At 30.7% G+C, this 23,575-nt stretch overlaps 2 protein-coding genes across 6 annotated transcripts; both read left to right on the forward strand.

The window, feature by feature from the left end:
- The first annotated feature begins 6,458 nt into the window (after nucleotides 1-6,458).
- LOC120075630 lies at nucleotides 6,459-10,504 on the forward strand. Of its 5 annotated transcripts, none has more exons than XM_039029202.1 (5): nucleotides 6,459-6,838; nucleotides 7,167-7,295; nucleotides 7,383-7,458; nucleotides 9,611-9,702; nucleotides 10,045-10,186. In XM_039029202.1, the coding sequence occupies exons 1-4, from the start codon at nucleotides 6,677-6,679 to the stop codon at nucleotides 9,655-9,657; spliced, it is 414 nt and encodes a 137-aa protein (XP_038885130.1). In that variant the 5' UTR covers nucleotides 6,459-6,676; the 3' UTR covers nucleotides 9,658-9,702; nucleotides 10,045-10,186. The 5 variants fall into 5 exon arrangements, 3 of the variants coding, with proteins under 3 accessions (XP_038885130.1, XP_038885131.1, XP_038885128.1); XR_005481372.1 differs by having other exon boundaries at nucleotides 6,460-6,838; nucleotides 7,383-7,453; XR_005481373.1 differs by lacking the exon at nucleotides 9,611-9,702 and adding an exon at nucleotides 8,275-8,446 and having other exon boundaries at nucleotides 6,460-6,838; nucleotides 7,383-7,453; nucleotides 10,045-10,181.
- Nucleotides 10,505-20,908: 10,404 nt separating this feature from the next.
- LOC120075977 (ethylene-responsive transcription factor TINY-like) lies at nucleotides 20,909-21,934 on the forward strand. The gene has a single exon (XM_039029741.1). It carries the CDS (start codon nucleotides 20,975-20,977, stop codon nucleotides 21,659-21,661), a length of 687 nt encoding a protein of 228 aa, XP_038885669.1. The 5' UTR covers nucleotides 20,909-20,974; the 3' UTR covers nucleotides 21,662-21,934.
- The last annotated feature ends 1,641 nt before the right edge of the window (nucleotides 21,935-23,575 follow it).

A 23,575-nucleotide genomic window follows, 5' to 3' on the forward strand; every position in this document is an offset into this window, starting at 1 on the left:
CAACCAGATGTCTTCACCATCACGACAATAATCAGGTAAGGATGACCAAATCTGTGAGTATGACGTCCAAATAGCCTGACAAAAAAAATAATAAGTATACATATAAAATTTTTTAAATATTCATTTATATACATATTTACTATCTGATTGGGCGTTAGCATGTCGAATGTTTTTCTGTACACGAGTAATATATTTGCTGACTATTCAGAGACAGCTAATACACCACTCCATCTATTATAAAAAATATAATTAATTTATATTCTTACATAAAATGGTAACGAAATAAATATATAAATAAAATAATACATGGCACTAAGTGGACGCTGATCTGGGGCCTGTAGTTGGACTTATGGTGCTACAATTGGAAATCGATTATAAGCCCATACTTGTAATAGTATCAATGGCCCCGCTATTTCCAATGCTCGTGCATTGAAAGCCCGACAAAGTTCTCTGTACAACTATGCAAGACATGCACCACCCCACGAGTACGTACCAGCGTGCTCAAAATTAGACAATAATGGGAGGAACATGAGATGCACTAGAGTATTTGACTTGTCGACAAATAAAAATCCTCCAATAATTTGCAGGATGTATGCTTGTGCGTACCTACGTACGTTGATGTCATCGGCATCGGGAGGTAATTCAGGAAACTGGGACGCCAACCAAGGAATACTCAATCTTGATCCCTTCAAATCCTCTGGTAGAACGCCTAAGAGCTCTTCACAAACTTTCTTCCAGTCATATTGTAGTGAGCCTATCAGTGGTTGCCCATCCACTCTTAACCCAAATTGTAAGACAACATCCTGCAGCGTAATAGTGCATTCCCCACAGGACAGGTAAAATATGTGGGTCTCTCATTTCTAGCGCTCAACTAGAGCAGTAATCAGATGCCAATCAAGCTGAATGAAACCAATCTGTGCAACCCCAAGAAAACTCGCCTCCTGAACATATGGAATGATACGATGATCAAATGGGATAGTACTTTGTGCAGTCACCTCCCTCCTCCGACAACTCAACACTATAGTGGAAGAACTATCCCATATTGTCTGTGAACGATGCGTGTTTTGTTAGTACAATTGGACAGGATTAGAAGGACAAGGCTTCAGTACCTAAAAAGTTCAAATTATATTACATAATAGAATCGATAACATAAAAGATACATAAAAAGTACATAAGAAAATACAATTACATAAAATAAGTTTATTAAATAAATTCATTATATAAATTCATTATAAATACATAAAGAATACAAATACATGAAATATACAATTACATGAAAATTATAAATATATAAAGAATATAAATATATGAAAATTATAAATACATAAAGAATACAATTACATAAAAATTATAAATACATAAAGAAACATAAAAAATTATAAATACATAAAGAATACAATTACATGAAATATACAATTACATGAAAATTATAAATACATAAAGAATACAAATACATGAAATATACAAGTAAAAAAATAAAAATAAAAATCCTAATGATCGGAAGACAACGAAGCACCCAGTGTATGGTGTGGACAAGTGCGTCTGTTATGTCCTTCTCTTTTACAAATTGTACATCGCACTTTTTGGCTTGCTTCTCTCCAATCCATTTCATTATGAATTCGCGTACTTTTTGGCCGACCTTGTTCTCTGAGTAAGTCCACATTTGGATGAACTTCTATAAATGATAATTCTGGCCAATAATCTGGGTGTTGAATTGGATGGAAGCGACCTTCATAACAACGCTTGAAATTAGACAATTTGTAGCATTCATCAATAAGTGATAGGTATGTCATATGCATGTAATTACAAACTGCAATTACATGAGAGCACGGAATCTTGAATGATTGTCATTCATTGCAAGAACATATCCCTTCTTTTAAGCTTAAAACTTGGGTGTGTTGTCCTTTGTAGGGAAAAATCATACTTATACCAGTTTGTACTTCGAAAGTTTGACTTTCCCTGTCAATGGATGTCACCGTATGTGCCGATGCTCGTTTTTCCCATCTCTTCAGTTTCTTTAGGGCATATTCTGTATATATGTCTCCACGATCGAGTGCTTCACTGATTTCTTGTCTCCGACATTCAAAATACAATATTGTGCGATAGAATGTTAGCCTAACCAAAGAAGTAATGGGTAACATTCTAGCACCTTTAAAAACGCCGTTCATGCATTCAGCTGCATTGCTGGTCATCCACCCATAGCGGTACCCATCGTCATGTGACTATGTCCATTTTTCTAAGTCAATGTCTGAAAAAAGTTCAAGGCATTCAGGGTGCAATTGTTTCAATTCTTTCATGCACCAAATGAACTTATGCCTTTAGTGTTGATTTTCGGCCTTAAACACCAAATTTTTTTAGTTGCTTCGATTTGTATTTTGTATTGAAATTACTGGCAAAATAGCGAAGACAATATCGGTGGTATGCTCTGGGTTCACTCCAACCAATTTCTTCATTATTAATGGCAGCAAGAATGCCCTTATGTATATCAGAAATCAAGCAAATACCCTCTCTTTGGGTAACATATTCACGCAATGCCCACCAAAAACATGACCAATTGGACAAATTCTCACCTTCTACGATAGCAAAAGTAAGGAAAAATATATGTCCGTTTGAATCAACTGATAAGGCTGTCAATAATTTCCCCTTATACTTTCCGTATAGATGAGTTTCATCAATCTAGATTAATGGCCTATAATGGTTGAACCCTTCTCTTGCAGGACCAAAAGACCAAAAAAACTCGTCCAAAAATAGTCGTACCTGGCACCTCAGAGGGAAGGAAAAACCGGTCTGTTCGTGTTCCTGGGTTGTAATGAACAACAACACTCAACCAATATGGAAGCTCCGAATATGATTTCTCCCAGTCGCCATACCTGTCTCTTATACACATCTAGATGTGTATAAGAGACAGTCACTAGACTTTTGCACCGATATGCCCGTAGCCTCCAAGCACACCCGTCACTCCAGGATTTACATTTAACATACCAAAGGTCCTGATTTGATTCCACTACGACAATTTCGTAGTGTTCTGTCACACAATATTTTTTACAACAAGTTGTAAATCTTCTTTGGTATTAAACAACATTCCCTTCTATATTAAACTACAGTTATCTACTCCTACATTCCTTTCTTCCAAAGTAGACCCTAGTTCAAACGTTAAATTTGTCATTTCCCAATCTATTTGATTGAACATTTCCGACGGTACCAACTCAAGATCTTGTTCACCACTACCGTCGTTTCCAAATAATTCATCCACTTCAACGTCGATATCACTATCTCCATCATTTTCAGGTTCAATAATTATTAAATCTTCAGGACGCATCAACATATTTATTATGTTTTTTCAACTGTTATAGTTGACAAAAAATATGTTAATATGTCAACCCAACAAACTCTAATTTCTAAGTTTTCTAAGTTTAAATCAATCATATATAAACTAAATCATACATAAGCTATACATATAAGATTTCTAAGTTTAAATCAATCCAAACAAATAAAAAAAATATAAGATCAGCCCAAAATCATACATAAACTAAATCATACATAAGCTAAATCATACATAAACTATATATAAACTAAATCATACACAAACTATATATAAACTAAATCATACACAAAACTATACAACATAAACTATATAATACACTATACATAAACTATACATAAATTATACATACATAAACTATACATAAACCATACAAAAATGTAGGAATATACCAAGCAAAATTCAGTCAAAAAACATGCAAAAACATACATATAAATACAGATCAGCCCAACTAGAGAAAGAAATATACCAAGCAAAATTCGGCAGCCAAAAATGTAGGAAAATCGAGTAATGCGACCGCTACAATGGAGGATTTGGTGAGGATCAAATGGAGGACTGAAAGTTGAGCAAAATCGAAAATTTGGAAGATTTCAGTGAAATAGATGGTTTCGGTGAGGGAAAATGATGATAAGCGGCGGTGAGGAATAACAATAGGCATTTCCGTGAGGAAGAAAAATGGTTCATCGGAGCTTTTAAGGCGTGTAAGTCGTGTACCCCGGTACACGACTTCGGGTAATCGTGTACCCGGTACACGATTCCCTCAATCAAACCTGCATGATTGCCATGTCAGACTGGGCGTGCCAGGTGACTAGGTAATCGTGTACCCGGTACACGATTTAGGCCTTATCGTGTACCCGGTACATGATTTAAACACCTATTTTTGGGAATACTTTCCCTCAACCCTATTTTTGTCATTATTATTTTTTAAAAAAATCCAAATTTTAATTGGGTGCAGTAGAGACGACATAATAGATAGGTGAAACAAACTTTTTTCTCTTATTAATAATAAATATCAAAAGTAAATTACTTCAACACGTGTTATTAATGATAAATTTGATATGCTAGTTAAAAAATAATAATGTTGATTTAATATATAAAATGTACTTAATGAAATATTGATTAAGTTAGTTGAAATAAAAAAAAAAAAAAAAAACAACAACAACTATAAAGTTTAAAAACGTGCATTTGAATGAAGTAATTGATGTGTACTATATTTTCAAAGGCCATAGGAGATTCAAATCATCCTTATCTTTATTTATTGTACAAAAAAAAAAAAAAGTGCATTTGCAATAATACAATAGGATAAATTATAGTTAAATACCACTTTTAGTCATTGAACCACATAGTAACAATTCAATCACTCAACTTTGTTTATTTATATTGATTTAGTCCCTATATTTTCAATTTAATAACAATTTAGTTTCTATATTTTAAAATAAATAACGATTTAGTTCTTATCAATTCATTTTTTTTATTAAGATTTAATAGAATATCTTATCTAGATAGATCAATAAATTAGAAATTCAATATATTTAAGGGTGTACATGAGTTGGGTTAGGTTGGGTTGAAGATATTTTTAGGACCAACCCGAAAATTCAGATTGATTGGGTAGACAACCCAAATGACTCAAATAAATTCTCCAATCCAACCCTTAAAATTTGGGTTGGGTTGAGTTTGGTTGTTGGGTTATAACTTATTTTTTTTCTTTTTAATTAAAAATATGTAAATTTATATATAATACATGATTAATAACTAAAATCTCATAAAATTCAAATACTAAATATCAAATATCTATGATATTTATTGCAAACTTTAAACAAAGACAAATATCATAACAATTTTAAAAGAAAAATTAAAAAATCACAAAGTGATCAATACAAAGTAATCAAACTTTAAATAAAGATGTATATGCATTATTAATATATATAAAATTCGGGTTGGGTTGGGTCGGGTCAACCCAAATCTTTTTTAGCCAACTCATCCAACAAAAACAGGAAAAGTTAAACCCAACCCAACCCTTACATTTTGGGTTGAGTAATTCAGGTTGTTCAGGTTGTCGGGTTATTTGAACACCCCTAATTTTTATAACCTACAAAGTCTAAAACTGATTTGTAATAAAAGACAACATTTTAATTAGATAATTTTTTTTAATGATAGAGATTAAGTTATAAATTTAAAGTAAATGACTAATTAATTCGTTATAAATTTGAAAGTATAGGAGTTAAACATTTGCATACTAAAGTATAAAGAATAAATTGTTACCAAATCAAAATTTAGAAATTAAATTGTTACCTAAAAAAAATAGATCACACTAATTGTTACCAAATCAAAATTTAGAAATTAAATTGTTACCTAAAAAAAACAGATCACACTAATTGTTACCTTGACTGCAAGGAGGGAGATGCAAAAGGCAAAGCTAGGACTCGAGTGAAGTTGTAACAAGATAGTCGAATTGGAAGGTGTGTTTAGATCATATTCTTTTCAAGGAGAGCTAATGTTTGTTGACATTACTTCACATCCAAAAAGAAGTAAAGCTACGTTTGAGTTAAACTTGAAGATAATAGTCTTCTTTTACTTTCTTGACGATGAAGCAAGACTAAATTCATGAACTTTTTTTATATAATATGTGAGATGAAGGAATCAAATCTCTGATTTTAAGGTTTTAATATAAATATGTCAATTAAAGTATCATTTTGATTAAGCTTATGAATTTATTGTTGTAGATTAGAATCAATTGATTGCATCCCCTTTTTTATATCTTCATGTTCCTCCCATGTGCTGATTTTTAATCTAAAATATATTTGGCTAACAAAAAAAGAAAAACTCAAGCTGTTACACAAAAAGATAGGATATTTAGACAGTGCCACGTGGCAGCCAAGGTAACGTGAAAGTTAGAGCTGGCAGTTTTTCCGTTATCTTTTCTGACAAGCTTCCTCGTATTCTGATAAGAAGAAAAAGTTATGTTGACGCCGTAATGGAAAGTGAGTGCTACGCGTCACTTTATCATGAGGTCAGAACAGTCTTTTTACATCCTCTAATCAGTCTCCTTCGGGAAAAAAAATTATTTTTATTTTTTTGGTAATCATCTGTTAAATTAAACTAGATCAGAAATTGCAGTTAAATACGGGAAAAAAAACCATTTTTAATTAGCGAAGTTTTGATTGATACTTTTCATTTTCGGTTTCATCTACATTTATTATTATTATTATTATTATCATGTTCTCAAGGAATTCGAAGAATAGAGATTAGATTATCTTCTGTGTAAGAAGAAGGAAGACGAGAGGAAGAAGATTGTTTCTTCTGATAAAACCTCTAAATTAAAACGCAAAAATTAGAAGGGAAAAAAAAACCATTATGGTTTCAGACTCCAAACCCACTCTTTCGAAGCTCAAACCTGATGGCGGCTCCAGGTTAAAGCTTGAATCCTCTGATCATAAGAAGAAGATTGACAGCTCCATCAAGAACTCAATTTCCTCTTCTAAGCACAAATCCATCTCTCTTGTCACCAAATCCGAGGTACCCATTTGAGAATTTTGAGGTTTCATTTTCGATTCAGATTTAGCTGCCGCGAATTGGGGTTTTTTTGGTTTTGTCTGAATTTTTTAATGTTTTGAAACGCATCTGAAATTGGTAAGAGTAACGGATTATTGGGGTTCTTTCAGTTACTTCTGATGTTCTAATTTCGTATTTTATTGGGGGGTTTTATTGAAATTTGGATTCTTCTCATTGGGCTGTTGTTCTTGGTGGCTTTGGAATATTTGTGATTGTGAGTGATTGTGATTTCCTTCCTTGCTCTGATTGCTGATTTTTGAATTTGGGTTTCTATTGTTTTTCTATTTCGAAGGTAAAGTCAAAGACAATTTCGAGTTCTTCAAAGACGACAACAAAAACTACAACAACTACTACTACTGCTAAAGTGAGAGAAAAGAAAGTGTTTAATTTGCCTGGTCAGAAATATGATCCACCTGAAGAGGTTTGTGCTTTCCTCCTACTTAATAGTTTGTGTAGTTTATATGATTCATGAACTCATCATTCTTGTTCTTTGGTATGTCGTGAACAGAGAGAGCCGCTTCGGATATTTTACGAGTCCTTGTCGAAACAGATACCAGCAAGTGAAATGGCAGAGTTTTGGTGCGGTTTGTTTTCTGATATTCTTTTGAGCATTCACTGTCTATTTAATCCTTTGAGGACTTCGTTAACTAGGAATATTGAATTGAGGTTGCTTTGGACTGGACGTTTACCGTGTTCATTTTTATCTCAATTCATACATTACCCCTAGACCGATGATAATCTGAGTGAGTTTCAATGGCAGACAGTTTCCTATAGTCAGACAAAATGCTAAAGGTATTAGTGAAGTTGGACAGTTTTTATCTTCGGTTTAATCTACTATTACTATAGGTCCTAAATTTGAATTATAGGGACTAGATGCAACCAACGTCATACGTGAGAGGCTGTCTTTTAGGGGCAGATATGTTTAATGAAGTGGTTCCTTTTGTGTATGGGTCATTCCAATTTTCATGTGATGCTCAATAAGTAGGTTACTCAGACAAGACGAACCATTGGGTTAAGACTGAAACTTTTCAAGTTTGATTCAACATTGATGCTAGAAATGATAGATCGAACGAGTGGCTAGCTTTTTAGATGAGAACAAATCCAACTCGTGCAGATGCCTCCTGCTAGGAGCTAATGTTTCTTTGCTTATAAGTTATATGGAACATATCAGAATTGAATATAATAGCCGGCATCTGATCCTACGTTCTTTCTACTGTCTGAATTTTTTCATTTTGTAACTTGAGTTTACGGATATGGTATAAAGTGTGCAATGTGAATTGTATACGTACATGACTGACATGTAGAGAGCATGTTATACCAATACACATATTTGTTCTTGAAGTTAAAGATTTATGTTTATTGTTGCAATAATTTTGTCATATTAACCCCTCAAAGGGCAGTCTTGGCAGTAAGGATGTTTGAGGAAGTTTCTCAACGAAGGTCTTGGATTCAAGCCTCCAAGTAGAAAACTTAATGAATGAAAACCTTTGAGCACTCTATGAGCTAGCATTTGGGCAGATGAAGTCTCTCGACTCTTTCCATGGAGTAGTTGGGTAGGATTGAATTCCACAGGTACCACAAATTAAACAATGAAATAAAAACCATATATTTTTTTATCACCTGTTACTGGTTTTAATTGATATATTGGGGATCATCTCTAATGAGCTCAAGGAACTATGTTTGGGTTGAAGAGTCTCTTTTTCCTGCCCCAGCAAGATTGCAGTTCAAAGGCGATTATCTTGGTTTAGGACTGTTAAGTTACATATCATGGAGCCAGTCCTTTGTTTGCCAGAATGAGGATTCTTTCACTGGCAGAAGGTCTGGTGTGATTTGTTGGCTTTTGGGAATGATGCACCAAAAATTTGAGTCTTCTGATGGATTACTGGTCGATATTAAGGAGCTTTAACATTAAAATCGAGGTTGTATGATCTTCAAGGAGAGTTGAGAACAAGGTTTTTCTTTTTGAATTTGAAATTCTCGTGTTACCTTCCTGGTTGTTCATGCAAAAGTACTTCTAACTTACAATGGATAAGAAGAGTTCTAAAAGCTGATTCAATTTCACCTTCAAAGTCCTTATAAGATAAGATACTCTATCTGAATCTGCACTTGAAGAAGAATTCCAAATTTATAATGTATAAGATGGGACATAAGACCTTCAGTAGCAAAGAAGTAATCAGTTCTATAATGGTTAACATCAAAGCAAAATTCTGTGGACTCATGAATTATAAACATGAAGGTATTGTGTTTTTTGCACTTGGAATTCAATCAATGGTCTTACATCTCTAAGACCATTTTAGGGCACTATAAGGCAGTAGCAAGAAGTTCTTTCATTATATTCACGGGATACCACATAAATATTCAGCCACTTCAAGTTGAAGCAAGTTTCAGGAATTCCAGAAGAATCCTGTAGGTTGATATAGTAGGACTTAACTAAATAGAGATCAAACATGGAATCTTCCTGTGCCTGCTGTTACAGTCTCCTAAAAAGTTAAAGCGAGCGTAAAGTACACTAAATGTTAAAGGCTTGGTTGCAGATAGAGCATAGATGAAGCATTTGGAATACAATTTAAGTCTTTGCACACTTCTAGCCAATTCCTCTCTCGCTGTCTCTCTCATCTTTGCTACTTCAAGAATTCAATATGCATATAATGTTTATTTTCAAGTGAAAGTTACTTCATTAGATATTCGATCAGAAATGTTTTTTAAGTTTAATAAAATGTTGGTACATCATTGTAGGATTTTTAAAGGATCCAGTCTTCAGATCTGTTAATATGAACTACTGATGCAGTTTTCCATAGACCTACAAGTCTAGATCGTGCTTTCTGGCGGTACTGGAACATCCCTTGATGAAAAATATCCAATATTTCTTGTCTTGTTAAAACTAACTTGACCTGAGGTTCTGATTGTGCTTTTGGAAGTATGCCATTATGTTTATTGATAGTTTCATTGTTATCATGAGTTGCTAGCCCCTTGTTATCTCAGGTCAAATATTCAAATCGGCCTATTATCCTTTTAGCATTTTTTTTTCCTGTTAAAATGAGATTGCTAGCCTCCATGTTAGTCTTGGGTTGAAGAATGCCATCTCTTTTTAACATTTTTTATGGTTTCTGTAAAACCTTGCATTACTCTTTATTGGGAAATCAGAAGAGATAACCAGTCTAAATTTCTAGGATGATGGAGCATGGCATGTTATCTCCCGAAAAGGCTAAAAAGGCGTATGACAAGAAACTGAGAAGACAAAAGGAACAGAGAACCGGGACACCAATTAAATCAGCAAAACCACCGAGCAGACCAGAGAGTTCACAGAAGCCACAACAGCCATCTAAGAATGGCGATATGAAAGCAAAGAAAAAGATCATGAATGATAGCGACGACGATGACGACTTCATTTTAAGCCCCAAGAGAAGAAAAATGTAGGAAAAACACACCCACGCCTGCCCTTGTTTTTTCTATTAGCATACTTTTCGAGGAATTACTTGATTACAATTTCCTTAGAGTTTAACTGCAAAACTACAGAGATGATCATAACCCAACAGTATTTACCAGGACATTCTTTTATGCTCGATAACCTGTGTATGAACAATAATTTAAGGAGAGACAAGTTTTATGGTTCAAATCCTTTTCATATAATGTGTAATTTCCCTCCTTTTCCATTCTGATATATTCTACAGTATTTCCTCCAGTGGAGTATGACACCTTAATCAACAAGTGGACCCATCTGATATTCAAGCCTAATTTCCCTCTCAGCCTTGAAAAATTAAACAAAACAGCATGGCTTGTCCATATTTCTTCCCCTCTTATCAAGTCATTATTCCATTTCCTTCACAACATTTCATCATGGGAAATGAAAACCAACAGGATAGAGAGATATATGTTCCCACCTGCTTGATTTCAACAGTAGAAAATGGAAAACCACACCTGTATGATTTGCCCATTGTTTTAAAACAGTTCTTACAAACTACAGAGGTGCATTTTAGAAACCATTTTGAAGGATTCAATCTTTTTTTATAGAAACAACTTTCATTGAGAAAAAATGAAAGAATACACGGACATACAAAAAACAAACCTACAAAAAAGAGAGCTCCTTTTACAAGAAGGGATTCAAACTATGCAAATCACACCTATAATAGTTAGAACGAGAACTTTCTTTACAAAAAAGGCCCAACAAGCGAAGGCAACTCCTCATGAGTCTATCCAACTTAGCATGGCCGTCAAAATCTGCATCTATCCCTTTTAAATGATTAGTTAGAACGAGATGAAGATGGATTTCAATTTACAATAACCTGCAGTCTTTTTAGTTCAACCAGTGGGAGCGAGAGGATTTGAAGCTCTGGCCTTTTAGTTGAGGCCATATGTCTTAACTAGTTGGTAAAAAACACATAGATATGGTTCTATCCTATTTTTGTTATTTGTTTCAAAGATTTTTTCTGTGCATATATTGAATGATGATGAGAAAGTTCATACAGGGAGATAGAAAAGAAATGGGAACTGTACGTTGTTTGAAGCAGGGCTATAGGAATTCCCATTTTTTTCACTAAAAGAAGGGACCAATTTTCCGAGAAGTAACCATCACATACACATGTCTGACAACATGTTTCATGGAGTTTGTCACCTGTCTGTCTTTAATACACAAACAACGACACGTTCTTGAAAGCTACTGCATTCAAAACAAAAACCCTCCGTTGGAGTTTTACTCCCTCCATTCCCTTCCATTCATCAACTGCTTTGATTATGGAGGATATCAATGGCCATTCTTCTTAGTTTTACAGCAAAAACAGAACCCACTTGCATTTTATTTATTCAATGTTGGGTTGATTCAGAGTGAAAAAAACAAAGAAAAATGAAAAAACTTGTTGAAGGGAGGCAAAGCATGTGACAGAACCAGGAGGGAGGGGTGGGGGGGTATCTTCAGTTCAGTCCCATCTGTATCTTAAGATCTTAAGGGAAAAGAAAAAGAAAAACAAGTGGCTTCAAACTACTGAAATGCAAAGATGAAATATCTTGCATGTGTTCTGTATCTCTTTGTGTGGAAAAAAAGGAGAAAGAGAGGCCTTTAATCTTTTTGAGCTTATTAAATGCACATCCAAAAGTTGGAGAACTTAGGAATCTTGCAGTCTATGAGAGAGGGGTGTTGTACCTAACCATATTGGAATTGATTGTGGTTTGCCCCAGAAATTTGTTTGGGACAGTTCTAGATTTGCGTTGATGTTAAACTGGAAATCTTGATAACTAGATATAGATACTCCATCCCCACCCTCCCTTCATCTTGATCAATCTTCATATCAACACCATATGAAGAGGCTGGGTAGCTATTGAAGCAACTGTTATAATCTGTTTTTTTCTGTTAAACTTGGACGGATTCCGAATCCCGTTATCCAAGTCAACATCTGCCCTGTTCCACAGTCAGTATAATCTTTTTTCTTTTTTAATCAGACTTGATATTAATACCATCTGAAAACATGCGTAGGACGCAAAATCCCATTATCCAAATCAACATCCAACCCGTTTCACGTTCTCATATAGTGAGAATTTGAACTTTCGACCTGATAGAATGGTTATGTTCCTTAAGATAGCACCACTGCAAAAGAAACCTTTAGTAGGTTTCAAATCTAATTATCCATGTCAACGTCCACCCCGTTTCACAATCCACATGATCCCTTTAGTTTTTTCCCTCTCAAACTTGATATTGATATACCATTTAAAAACTTAGTAAGACTCAAAATTTTGTTATCCAAATCAACATCCATCCCATTTCACATGTCCATTATGTGGGGATTTGAACCTTTGGCCTCATGGAAATATTATGTTCCTTAAGATAACACAATTAGAAAACTTTTTAGGTTATGAATCTCGTTATCTTAAATCAACGTCCATCCGGTTTCACAATCCACATGATCCCTTTAGTTTCTTCTTGTCAAACTTTGATATTAATACCATTTGAAAACTTAGGTAGGATTCGAAATTTCGTTATCCAAATCATCATCCACTCTATTTCATATTTTCATGAGGCGGGGATTTGAACCTTTTGACCTCGTGGAATTGTAGCACCATTAAAAAACTTGGGTAGGTTTCAAATCTCGTAGGCTAAATCAATGACCACCCTGTTTCACAATCCACACGATTCCCTTGGTCTTCCCCCTCAAACTTGTTATCAATACCATTTGAAAACTTGGATACGATTCATCCCGTTATCCAAAATCAACATCCAACAAGTATTATAACAAGTATTATAACCATTTTTCTCGCATAGCTCATAAAGGAACATACAAGTCCTTTTACAAAATGGAAACCCACAAGGAAGGAATTGTTTTTATTGCATAAATCTCTCAGAAACTCAAAATGTCCAACTTCAAATTCAGACCAGAAAGTCAGTATGATTTAGCAAAGTGAGACAGGAGAAATGATAAAAAAAAGCTCTTCAAGCTGAAAACATAAAGGAAAAAAGGCACATGCTGGGAGTTTGTTTTCTTTCTCAAGAAAAGGAGTGAAGGGAGATTTCTGAAAGCAAAACGACGAAAGAAAAAACAACAAAAGAGATAAGGAAATGAGTTGCATAAAATCCTTAAACAACCAATGAATTAACAATCAATTTGGTCTAAAAACACAAGAATTTGGTCTCATTCTCACATGGGATTGTGAGATTTGTGTCATCTTTTTTGCCCAAATTCATCAACATAGAGCTTGAGTTGTTGCTGTTTGAGCAACTGAAGTGAGCTTGTGATGGTGGAATTTTGATGGAATGTAATGAAAAAAAGTTTCAATATTATTCTTCCAAGAATTTCTGTGTGGCTGCTGATGTGCATACAGTCAATGCATTTGTTATTCCAAAAGTAGTAACCTTTTTCTCTTAGTGGCAGCTTTTGGATATCTCAATCTCTACCTTGGGACTCATAAGAGACTAAATTACAATTTTAGTTTTTGAGCTTTTATAACTATGTTTAGTATCTTTCTAAACTTTAAAAAGTATCAAAATAATTTTGGTTAAATTACAAAAATATCCTTGAACTTTGTCGATTGTTTTAATAATACTTATATTCTTTTTAAAGATGCAATGTTATCCTTAACCTCGTAAATGTTTCAAAACTATCATTGTGTTAGAAACTCATTAAAATTTTGAATAGAAATTGAAACTTAAAATAGGTATATTGGTTATGGAATGGTGTAGAGTGTTGCGGTTCTAACTTCTATTCCAAGTCACTTTTAATGATAGGTTTGAAATACTTATGAAATGTATGGAGTAATATTACAAATTTTTAAGGAATTAAGAGTGATTTGGAAAAAAAAAAAGAAGAGAAAAATTCAGATGTGATTTTTCTTTTTTCTTTTTTTTCTTTCTTTTTTTTTTTTCTTTTTTTGTAATTTAGCCCATAAGTTATAAGTTTTTAGTCTTGTGTCAGTAGGTCATTAACCTTTTAATTCCATGTATATTAAGTTTGAGACGTATCAGATACAAAATTAAAAGTTGAAAGCTTCACTATACTTTTAAAATTGACAGATCTATTAGACACAAAATTAATAGTTTAAATATTTTTGAAATTCAAAATATACTGAACATTACTCTACAAATATAGAGATAAAGTTCGTAATTTAACAAATTTCTAATATGAACAAAAGGAATTAGAAAAATTTTCAATAAAAATGGATTGGTTCAAGAAAATCTTCCATTCATTCTTTAAAAGAGTAAAAAGATAAAATCTCTATTATTTTGAATTAAAGAAAAAGAAATGTTTACTATTTCACTCTTATATTATGGTTTTTTTTTTATTTGTAACTTTTTTTTATTTTATTTTTTGTTTTTGTTTTCACTTTTAAGAAAAATTATCACATTAATTTACATTCTATATTCTTCCTTCTCCTTGACATCTAATAGTGCCAAATTTCAATAATATACTGGAACAATGAAAATAAAATGGACCCTACAAAATGACCCAAATAATAATGAGTTGAAATAAACATGTATGTTGTGGGTTAGACTAAGGGGTCTTTTTAAATATAAAAAATATTTAAAAATATTTAAATTTTATATATAAAAAAAAAAAGTTCCAAAAAGTATTAATATTTTTAGGATTTTTCTATTTATAAGAAATTTCAATTGAACAATAGAGTTTACTTTTATGATTTTTTTTTCTCAATTCTCTGTTCTTTTTTCTTTCTTTTGTTAGAATTAGTTACCTCACATAAACTTTTGTTAGGATGTGTAGATAAAATGTCCATATTAACAAATATTTTTTAAAATAAATATATTTTAAAAATGTTCTAAATTAAAATTAAATTCACTTTACTTTGATCTTATTATTAGTGTATATCTTATCAGAGATATCAATTAATTCTTAATATTGATTTTTGCAACACTCTTATTTATGAATATATCAACATATCAACGGATATTTTAATCATTTTTGCCGACCTTCAATGATATATACTAAAAGTTGAAAATAAAATGAGCTCGACCTTATGATATTAAGTCAAAAGAAGGGCATTTCTTATTTTTGCGGGTTAAAATGATAAGGGCAGTACAAAATCGACCCAAGATGTCACACTATCATGACCACATAAAATGGCACGCATACACGTAGAAGGATGATTTTAACTAGAGCTAAATATAACTGCAAAATTCCCAATTATAATGTGTCACTAAAAAATAGATATATGATCATTGATTTTCATTTATTTTAAAATTATATAGACAAAAATAAACTGAAACAGAAAATACAGTAATATTTAAACTTCTTTCGTTTTATGGATTCAAAATGAATTTCTACCTAAACAGCTCACTTATTCACGTATATTTCTAACTTCTATTGCAAGTACAATTTTTTTTTTCCCAACAAAAGAGCATTAAACTTCACATTCATCCCGATGAGATATATATTAATGCATTTACTGTTCATATTCAACTCTTACGTAATAAGTTGATTATCATAGGTTCAGAAATTCAATATTAATTTCTCTATGATGTGAATGATAATATATATATATATATATATATAACCTACAAGAGAGAGGGAGGGTAAGGGGAGGGTCCCTATAGTTTGATTTTTGTCAGGAGAGAGAATATGAATAAAGATTTTAAGTCTGTAGGGTTTGATCATTTTTTTCAAATTTCAAATGGGGTCGGGAATGGGGATGGAGAAAAAAAAGAATTGATTTGTTCTATTATTGAGGGAATGAGAGATATGAAAAATGAAATGTAATGTAAAATTCTCGAGAGGAGACAATGAAGACTAAACGAGGACGACGACGTCTCTCTACTTCCACCCTAGCATTGCACCCTACCACATTGCCCATATTGAGTCAAACACCACAAAAAATAAGGGATTTAAAAGAAGGCTATTGAATGTAATGTATTAATGAAATTTAAAAGATTGATATATAAAACTCAATTGGGGACCCAAAGTGAGTTATGAATAATGTTTGGTAAGGCTGAAAAACTTTGGTGTTCAATCCAACTACTTCCATATACCCCATTATTTAGATCTTCTAAGATCAATCCATCTCAATGCCTCCCTTTAATTTGCATTTTTCTTTTTCTTTTTTCTTTTTTCTTTTTTGTGTAGATTTTGATTTTCCTAAACTTTTCCAACAATTACTTTTTGATTTACGAAGTCGTGCTTGTTCAAAAAGATATAACAAGTCTCTTTATATCGTTAGTACTAATCAATGTCAATTTATTTCAATTAGGTCTAAACTTCTATGTATTTTTTTTTTCAACTTAACTTTTTAGCCAAAATTAGAGTGTGGGCTTTTGTTTTTTTTAAGTTCAATCATTATTGAGACTTAAAAATCGAATGATTATCACTTTTGAGATGGTAATTAGTGTCCTACCCACTATACTTATGCTCGAATATATTAACGGTGTAATTTTACTTTTATTTATGAACTCATGAACTTCGATCTATCAACATTAATTATATCCATGAATAAATGTCGTGATGTTGTTGGCGGTGAGTTGTCATGAATCCTCCAACTTTTTTGGAGACAACAAGATTGAGAATAAATTCTCTACCTATGGTAAAAACTAGGCGTTTTTAATTATTAATTAATATATGTATTATTATCAACTTTACCATAACTAAGTCGACTAGTTAGATCTACACTTTCATCCAAGAGATCAAAGATTCAAATATTCAAACTCCACGATTGGTTTAATTTAAAAAATAAAAATAGTGAAAAGTACATTCCATGACCAATCTCAAAAGGTGCATGTGCATAGTAGTACAAGAACATAAAAAGAAACTATTCTCTAACCTAAATTTTATTTTGTTTATATTGTTTAATCTGACATAATTTTGGAAATCAATATGAAAATGAATGTTAAAAATTGTTAGGTAGGTATAATAGTATGATATAATAAGTCAAACATAATTTTGAATTGGTATATATACTATACTAACTAAGCATATTTTTGTTTGAGCTTTTATATTTTCAATAAAATTCATAAACCAATCAATTGTGTCAATCTAATTGTCATCTATATAACATTACAATCTAGATTTTTATAAATAAAGGAAGTAAAAATGTAACTTCTCTTTTGCAATAAGAAATTGATAGGCAAATAATTAAAAATAATTAATAATGTAGAAAATTAAAGTTCAGTACTTTCTTTTAGGTATATGTTTCTTCCCCAATTGAGGAGACCAAAATGAAGAAGGCAATTTAGTTCACTTGTTCCCTTTTACAATAAGCCTAATACATCACTCTAGAAATGAAAATTTAAAATGGAAAGTAATATATATAAGCCCTTTTTACAATAAGCCAAATACATCACTCTAGAAATGAAAAATGAAAATGGAAAATAATAATAAAATATATATAAAAGAAAAAAAAATTATGAAAAGTAGCTTGGTAGGTATCATGAATATGAGGACAATTATGTTGAACTATAATAATGAAATAATTGGTCAATGCTACTTTGTAAAGCTATAATATCCCTACCACACCAATTTGAAGCCTTAATTTTACTTGTATTACCCTTTTAATAATATTCATTTTTTTACACACAAAAAAAAAAAAAAAAAAAACTCAAATCCAACTATTCGTACTGTTATTTAAAAAAAAAAAAAAAAATTAAATCACACTAGTATAATCACAGTAACTTTAAACTTTCAAAACTGTAATTAAAAAAAAAAAAAAGAAAGAAAAAAGAAAAACCATAGTAATTTACTTAATATAATATAGGTAATTCAAGGCATGGGTAAAAAAATAAGGTTAAATACCACCTACTATATTTAAGGTTTAAATACTACTTTAGTCTCTATATTTTTTTGTTTTGGTTCATTTTGGTCCTTATATTTTTAAATTGTTCATTTTGGTCCCTATATTTTCGCCCTTTCACTTATACTTTCACCTTTTGTTCATTTTAGTTCATATACTTTGAGAATGTTCATTTTAATCCTTGTACATTTAACTTTTGTTCATTTTGGTCCTTATCCTTTTAAAAAGTTATCATTTTGATCCTTTCATTTTTACTTTTAAATGATAAAAACGGTCACTTTTTTAAAAAATTCAAGGATCAAAATGAATCAAAATTGAAAGTACAAGAGCCAAAATGAACATTTTTAAATTATAAAGACCAAAATGAACCAAAACTGAAAGTATAGGAACCAAAATGAACATTTTGAAAGTAGAGGGACCAAAGTAAACAAAAACCAAAAGTATAAGGACTAAAGTAGTATTTAAACCTACATTTAATTAAAACTAAATGAACAAAATGAGTATAATTTAACGTTAATTGACATATAATCTTACCTATGAAGTCGGGAGTTTAACATTTTCATACATTCGATTTTTTTGTACTAAAAAAAATCTGTTTTTTTTTTATACAACAACACTAAAGTTTGTAATAAAAGAGTGAACGTATATGTTAAAGTTAGGGTTTTGAATTCTCATCAAAATGTCAACAAGAGCAATTAAATCACACATAAAAATAAAACAAATATATTTAAAAATCATGTAATCTATTAATAAGTATCATACGATGTGGATCTAATCTAATCATAAAGAAATTTTAAACATATTTTTGAAAAAAAAGGTGAAACCCTTGTCTTTTAATCAAAATATTTTTTTTTATACATTCTAGTTTCTTCTTGGTTACCAATATTTTATATTGAATCTTATACAAAATTGAGATATCGACATTTTTATGGACATTCAAAACTTTGGTTAGAATTAATTCCCAAACATACAAAAAAGAAAGAAAGAGTTGAAGCAAAGAGAAGAAGAGAGAGATTAGGAAGAGAGGAGATACCCTATTTTAGAGGCTAGAAATTGGAGGAGAAAGAGGAGAAGATAATAAAAAATAATAACAATAATAAAGGTGAAAAATAAAGGGAGAAATGAACAGTTTGAAATGGGTAAAAAAAAACAAAAGAAACTGAAAATGTGGGGAGATTGAATAGTGGTAGAAGATAATTGTCAGATGATTCAGTAATCGGTTCACAATCATTTCATTTTTTATTTTTGAATTTTGAAAATTAAGTCTATTTTTTCTTAATTTTTTATAAAATTTACACATCTCTTAGAATACAATAGTTGATTTTTTAGCCGAATTCTAAAAACAAAATTAAAATTTTAAAATCTACTTTTTTTTAGTTTTCAAAATTTTTCTTGGATTTTAAACCATCAGTAAATAGTAGTTAAAAAAAAAGAAATTTGAAGATAAAAATAGTATATATAGGCTTAATTTTCAAAATTAAAAAATAAAAAAATCAAATAGTTACTAAATGAGATCTTAGTTTTTGGTTTTTAGTTTTCGTTTTTAAAATTAATCTTATAAATCAACCAATTTTTTTTTTTTCTAATAATCTAGTAAAGAATCTAAACGTTTACGCTTTATTTTAAATTGTGAGAAAACTTAAAATTTTGCATAGAATATTAAGATAAATTATTCTACTAATTCACCGCAATATGGTCAACAATTTTACAAAAAGTAGCCATAAATTCATATCCATTCCTTGTATATATACATTAAAAAAAAAAAAAAAAAAAAACATGCATGTTTTTCAAAGAAAATTACACGCCCATATTTTTACAATCCACCTAATTCTCCACCACAATTTGTCACACCACAAACTTTTTTTCTATTTTTTCAAATATCTTTTATTTATTTTTAATATATGATTAGAGTGAGTTGTAAAAATATGAGTATATCCAAAATATATCCTTACTTATTTTTTAATCCACGCTCAGCAATATAGGTATGTTTGGTTTAATTTTTCGAGTGTTTAATTTTGAAAATAAATCATGTTAGAAAAAATTTGAGTATTTAACAACCACTTAAAATAATCTTTAAAATAGTTCAAAATTTATTTTAAACCGCTTTTATTAAAAAAAAATTAAATAAAAATGATTTTTTTAAAAAAAACATTTCTTTTAGTCAATCCAAACGACTCTTTAATTATTACAAGATATATGCAATTTTTTTTGTTAAAATATCGTTCAATCGTAATCCTTAAACTTTCAAATGTTCAATTTTAATCCATATTTTTTTACTTAGCCCATACTGCTTTTTTTTATAAAAAAAAAATAAAATAAAAAATAAAAAATTATTAGCTCTGTTACTCTAAAATTTGAAAAAAAAAAAAATCATATATTGAATTTTTTTTTTCAAAGGCACTTGATTAGATGTGTGAATATATTGAATATATGACTTTGAGGTCAAATTATTTAAAAAAGAACAAACTTCAAATTAAGGAATGATACGCATATAGATTTTTTTTAAAAAAATTTCATAGATAGAAAAATATCAAACTATTTATAGAAATAGCAAAAAAAAAAAAAAACATTGATAGACTCTGTCAATGATAGATTTTATCAGTTTCTATCCCTAATAAATATTGATGGGCTTCTATCAATCTTTATCCTGAAAATTAAAATTTTACTATTTTTCTATTTTTAAAAAATTATTTTTTTTCTGTGAGGACCCCATTTTAGAATACAAACAAAAACATTTTTTAAAATTTTGTTTAAATTAAAAAAAAAAAAAAATTACCCAAGCTCACACAATATTCTCTCTATAAGTATGATTGTAAAGCATCAAAACCAAACAAAAAATCCCCGAACCCTCAAAATCCAAAATCCCCTGTTTTCCCCGACTTAACAATGAGCAGTAAACAAATGAGTCCTTCTTCAGAAACAGAGTCTTCCACCACTTCATCTTCTTCCTCAGACTCAAACAAAAAACCCAAACGAATCAACAACAATTCCACTTCCAATTCAAAACACCCACTTTACAGAGGCGTTCGTATGAGAAATTGGGGGAAATGGGTATCTGAAATTCGAGAACCAAGGAAGAAATCCCGCATTTGGTTAGGAACTTTTCCCAGCCCTGAAATGGCTGCTCGAGCTCATGATGTTGCAGCTCTAAGCATCAAAGGAAATTCCGCTATTCTTAATTTCCCTGATCTTGTTCATCTTCTTCCTCGCCCTGTTTCTCTTGCTCCTCGTGATGTTCAAGCCGCCGCCGCTAAAGCTGCCCATATGCATAATCTTTCATCTAATACTAATCATAGTACTAACAATAATAATAATACTAATTCCTCCTCTGCTTTCTCCGATGAACTTACTGAGATCGTTGAGTTACCCAGTCTTGGAACGAGTTATGACGGTGGTGGTGGTGGTGGTGAGTTTGTGTTTGTTGACTCGGAATTGGAATCGGGTGCGTGGCTTTACGCGCCGCCGTGGCTTCAGAGCTTGGAGGAAGATTGTCATGATGATAATGGGGATTGTGGTAAGTTGGGAATGGGATTTCTTTCTAATGGGTTTAAAGGGTTTTTGTGGGATTATTGAAAAATCTATTGTATTTTACTTTCCTCTGTTTTGTTCTGTTCTGTTCATCAACTTTTTTTTTTTTTTTTTTTGCCACTTCTTCTTCAGTTCTTAAGGTTTATATTTCTCGAAATGTTTTTTTTTTGCTTTTCAGTCCTTTTGGTTTTTCTTTCAAAGGGCTTGAAAAACTCTGTTTTTCTCTCTTGTTGGCCTTATTTTTCTCTCTTCTTCAATGCATACAACTGTACAGTGTTGACTGTTGAAATGAAATGAAATCAATTCCCTCTTCTTTTTTTCCTCTTTATATTAATTTTTCCTTTTTTTACCGTGAGAGATAGAAATGGAATATTTGACTTTTAGGGTGATTATATATACTTTATGTCGGTTGAATTATATTTTAAAATTACTTGAAAAACTAAAATTGCTACTTGAAAGTTTTTTTTAATTAAAATACCATTTTGGCCATATAACTTCCTCAATTTTAGTTAATGTATTTTAAAATATTCAATTTTAATATCTTTATTTTTACTAAATGTTGAATTAGTTATTCGACTTGGTTAAATAATAATACTCCTCTCAACTAATAAAATATGATATATAAATATCTTTTCAACATTTGTATTAGAAATGATGGTATAAAATAAAAAATAATTGAAAAAATCAATATTAAATTAACAATATAAGCTAAATTTAGAGTTTTTTTTAATCGCAAAGGCTAGAATTGAATATCTGGGATCATATAAATAAAATTGAATGGTTCCCACAGTGTAGGAATTGTTTTAAGTATTTTAGTACAAGAGTATACGCCATAGAAAATTTTGCTACTTAAAAAAGTTAAAATAAACCATATAAATTTAGAAATGCAACATCCACGCGTCTTCATTGATCATCCTTTTTCGGTGAATTATTTTATTCAAATTTACCATTTAACATTTGGAACAAACATTTAAATTACCTTCTTTTTTCTAATTATTATAATATCAAATTGATATTATATTTAAAATCATGCTATAAATTTCCATTTCAACTTAACATTGATAATATATTTTTGTTATGAGATATTTTTTTATTTTAATTTTAATTGAATTCTGATATTTATGGTTGGGGATTTTAATTTCCCCATTTGGCCAAATAGTACTTGAGGTTCACTTCAAAAATGAAAAGAGAGTGATTCAACCCTAAATTTGGATTTTTAGTTTTTTTTTATTTATTAAAAAAAGAATATCATATGTAAAAACAACAGTGTCTATATGTACTTATATATGTGTGTGATTCTCTCACTTTCTCTCTCTCATAATTAGGTTCTTGAAGATTCATAATGATAAGAAAAATTTTGTAGGCAGTAATGTTAAATGAACCATTTTTGTTTATATTTATAAGAACTATATATAAATATATATTTTTTTTTTCATTATTGTTATAATTATTATGTGATAGTTGGAGGACAAAAATGAGCGGCCACGTGTCCGGTCTTAAAGACATATATTATTATTATAGTTTCAATAGGGTCAATGAATCTCCAATTTTTTTTTCCATTTTTCCTAAAAATATAAAATTAAAAACTCTCTCTGTATATATAAATTGGCTTCCACTTCCATACTTGGGTTGTTGCAATTTTTTTGTTTCTTTTCTACAAGGTTAAGTAATTGATGATGATTAATTCCACTAATAACTAGTTTTGATCTTCAATCATTTAATTAATATTAACAAAGTTAATTTCTTAACTTTTTAATCATGTTCTTTTGTAGTGGATCTCATTATTGTTTAACATTAGTTTAATAATCTAAATGATATTAATTAAATAAAGCTAAATCAAATAATGTTTCAAGTATTGAATATACTCCATATTTCTTTTCACTTTGACTTGATTGGAATCAAAATCTAATGCAATATGGTTCAACGAGTTAAAAGTAACTCTCTTGAAAGTTGTAAGTT

Source organism: Benincasa hispida, chromosome 4 (genome assembly GCF_009727055.1).
Source record: "Benincasa hispida cultivar B227 chromosome 4, ASM972705v1, whole genome shotgun sequence".
Classification (NCBI taxonomy): domain Eukaryota; kingdom Viridiplantae; phylum Streptophyta; class Magnoliopsida; order Cucurbitales; family Cucurbitaceae; genus Benincasa; species Benincasa hispida.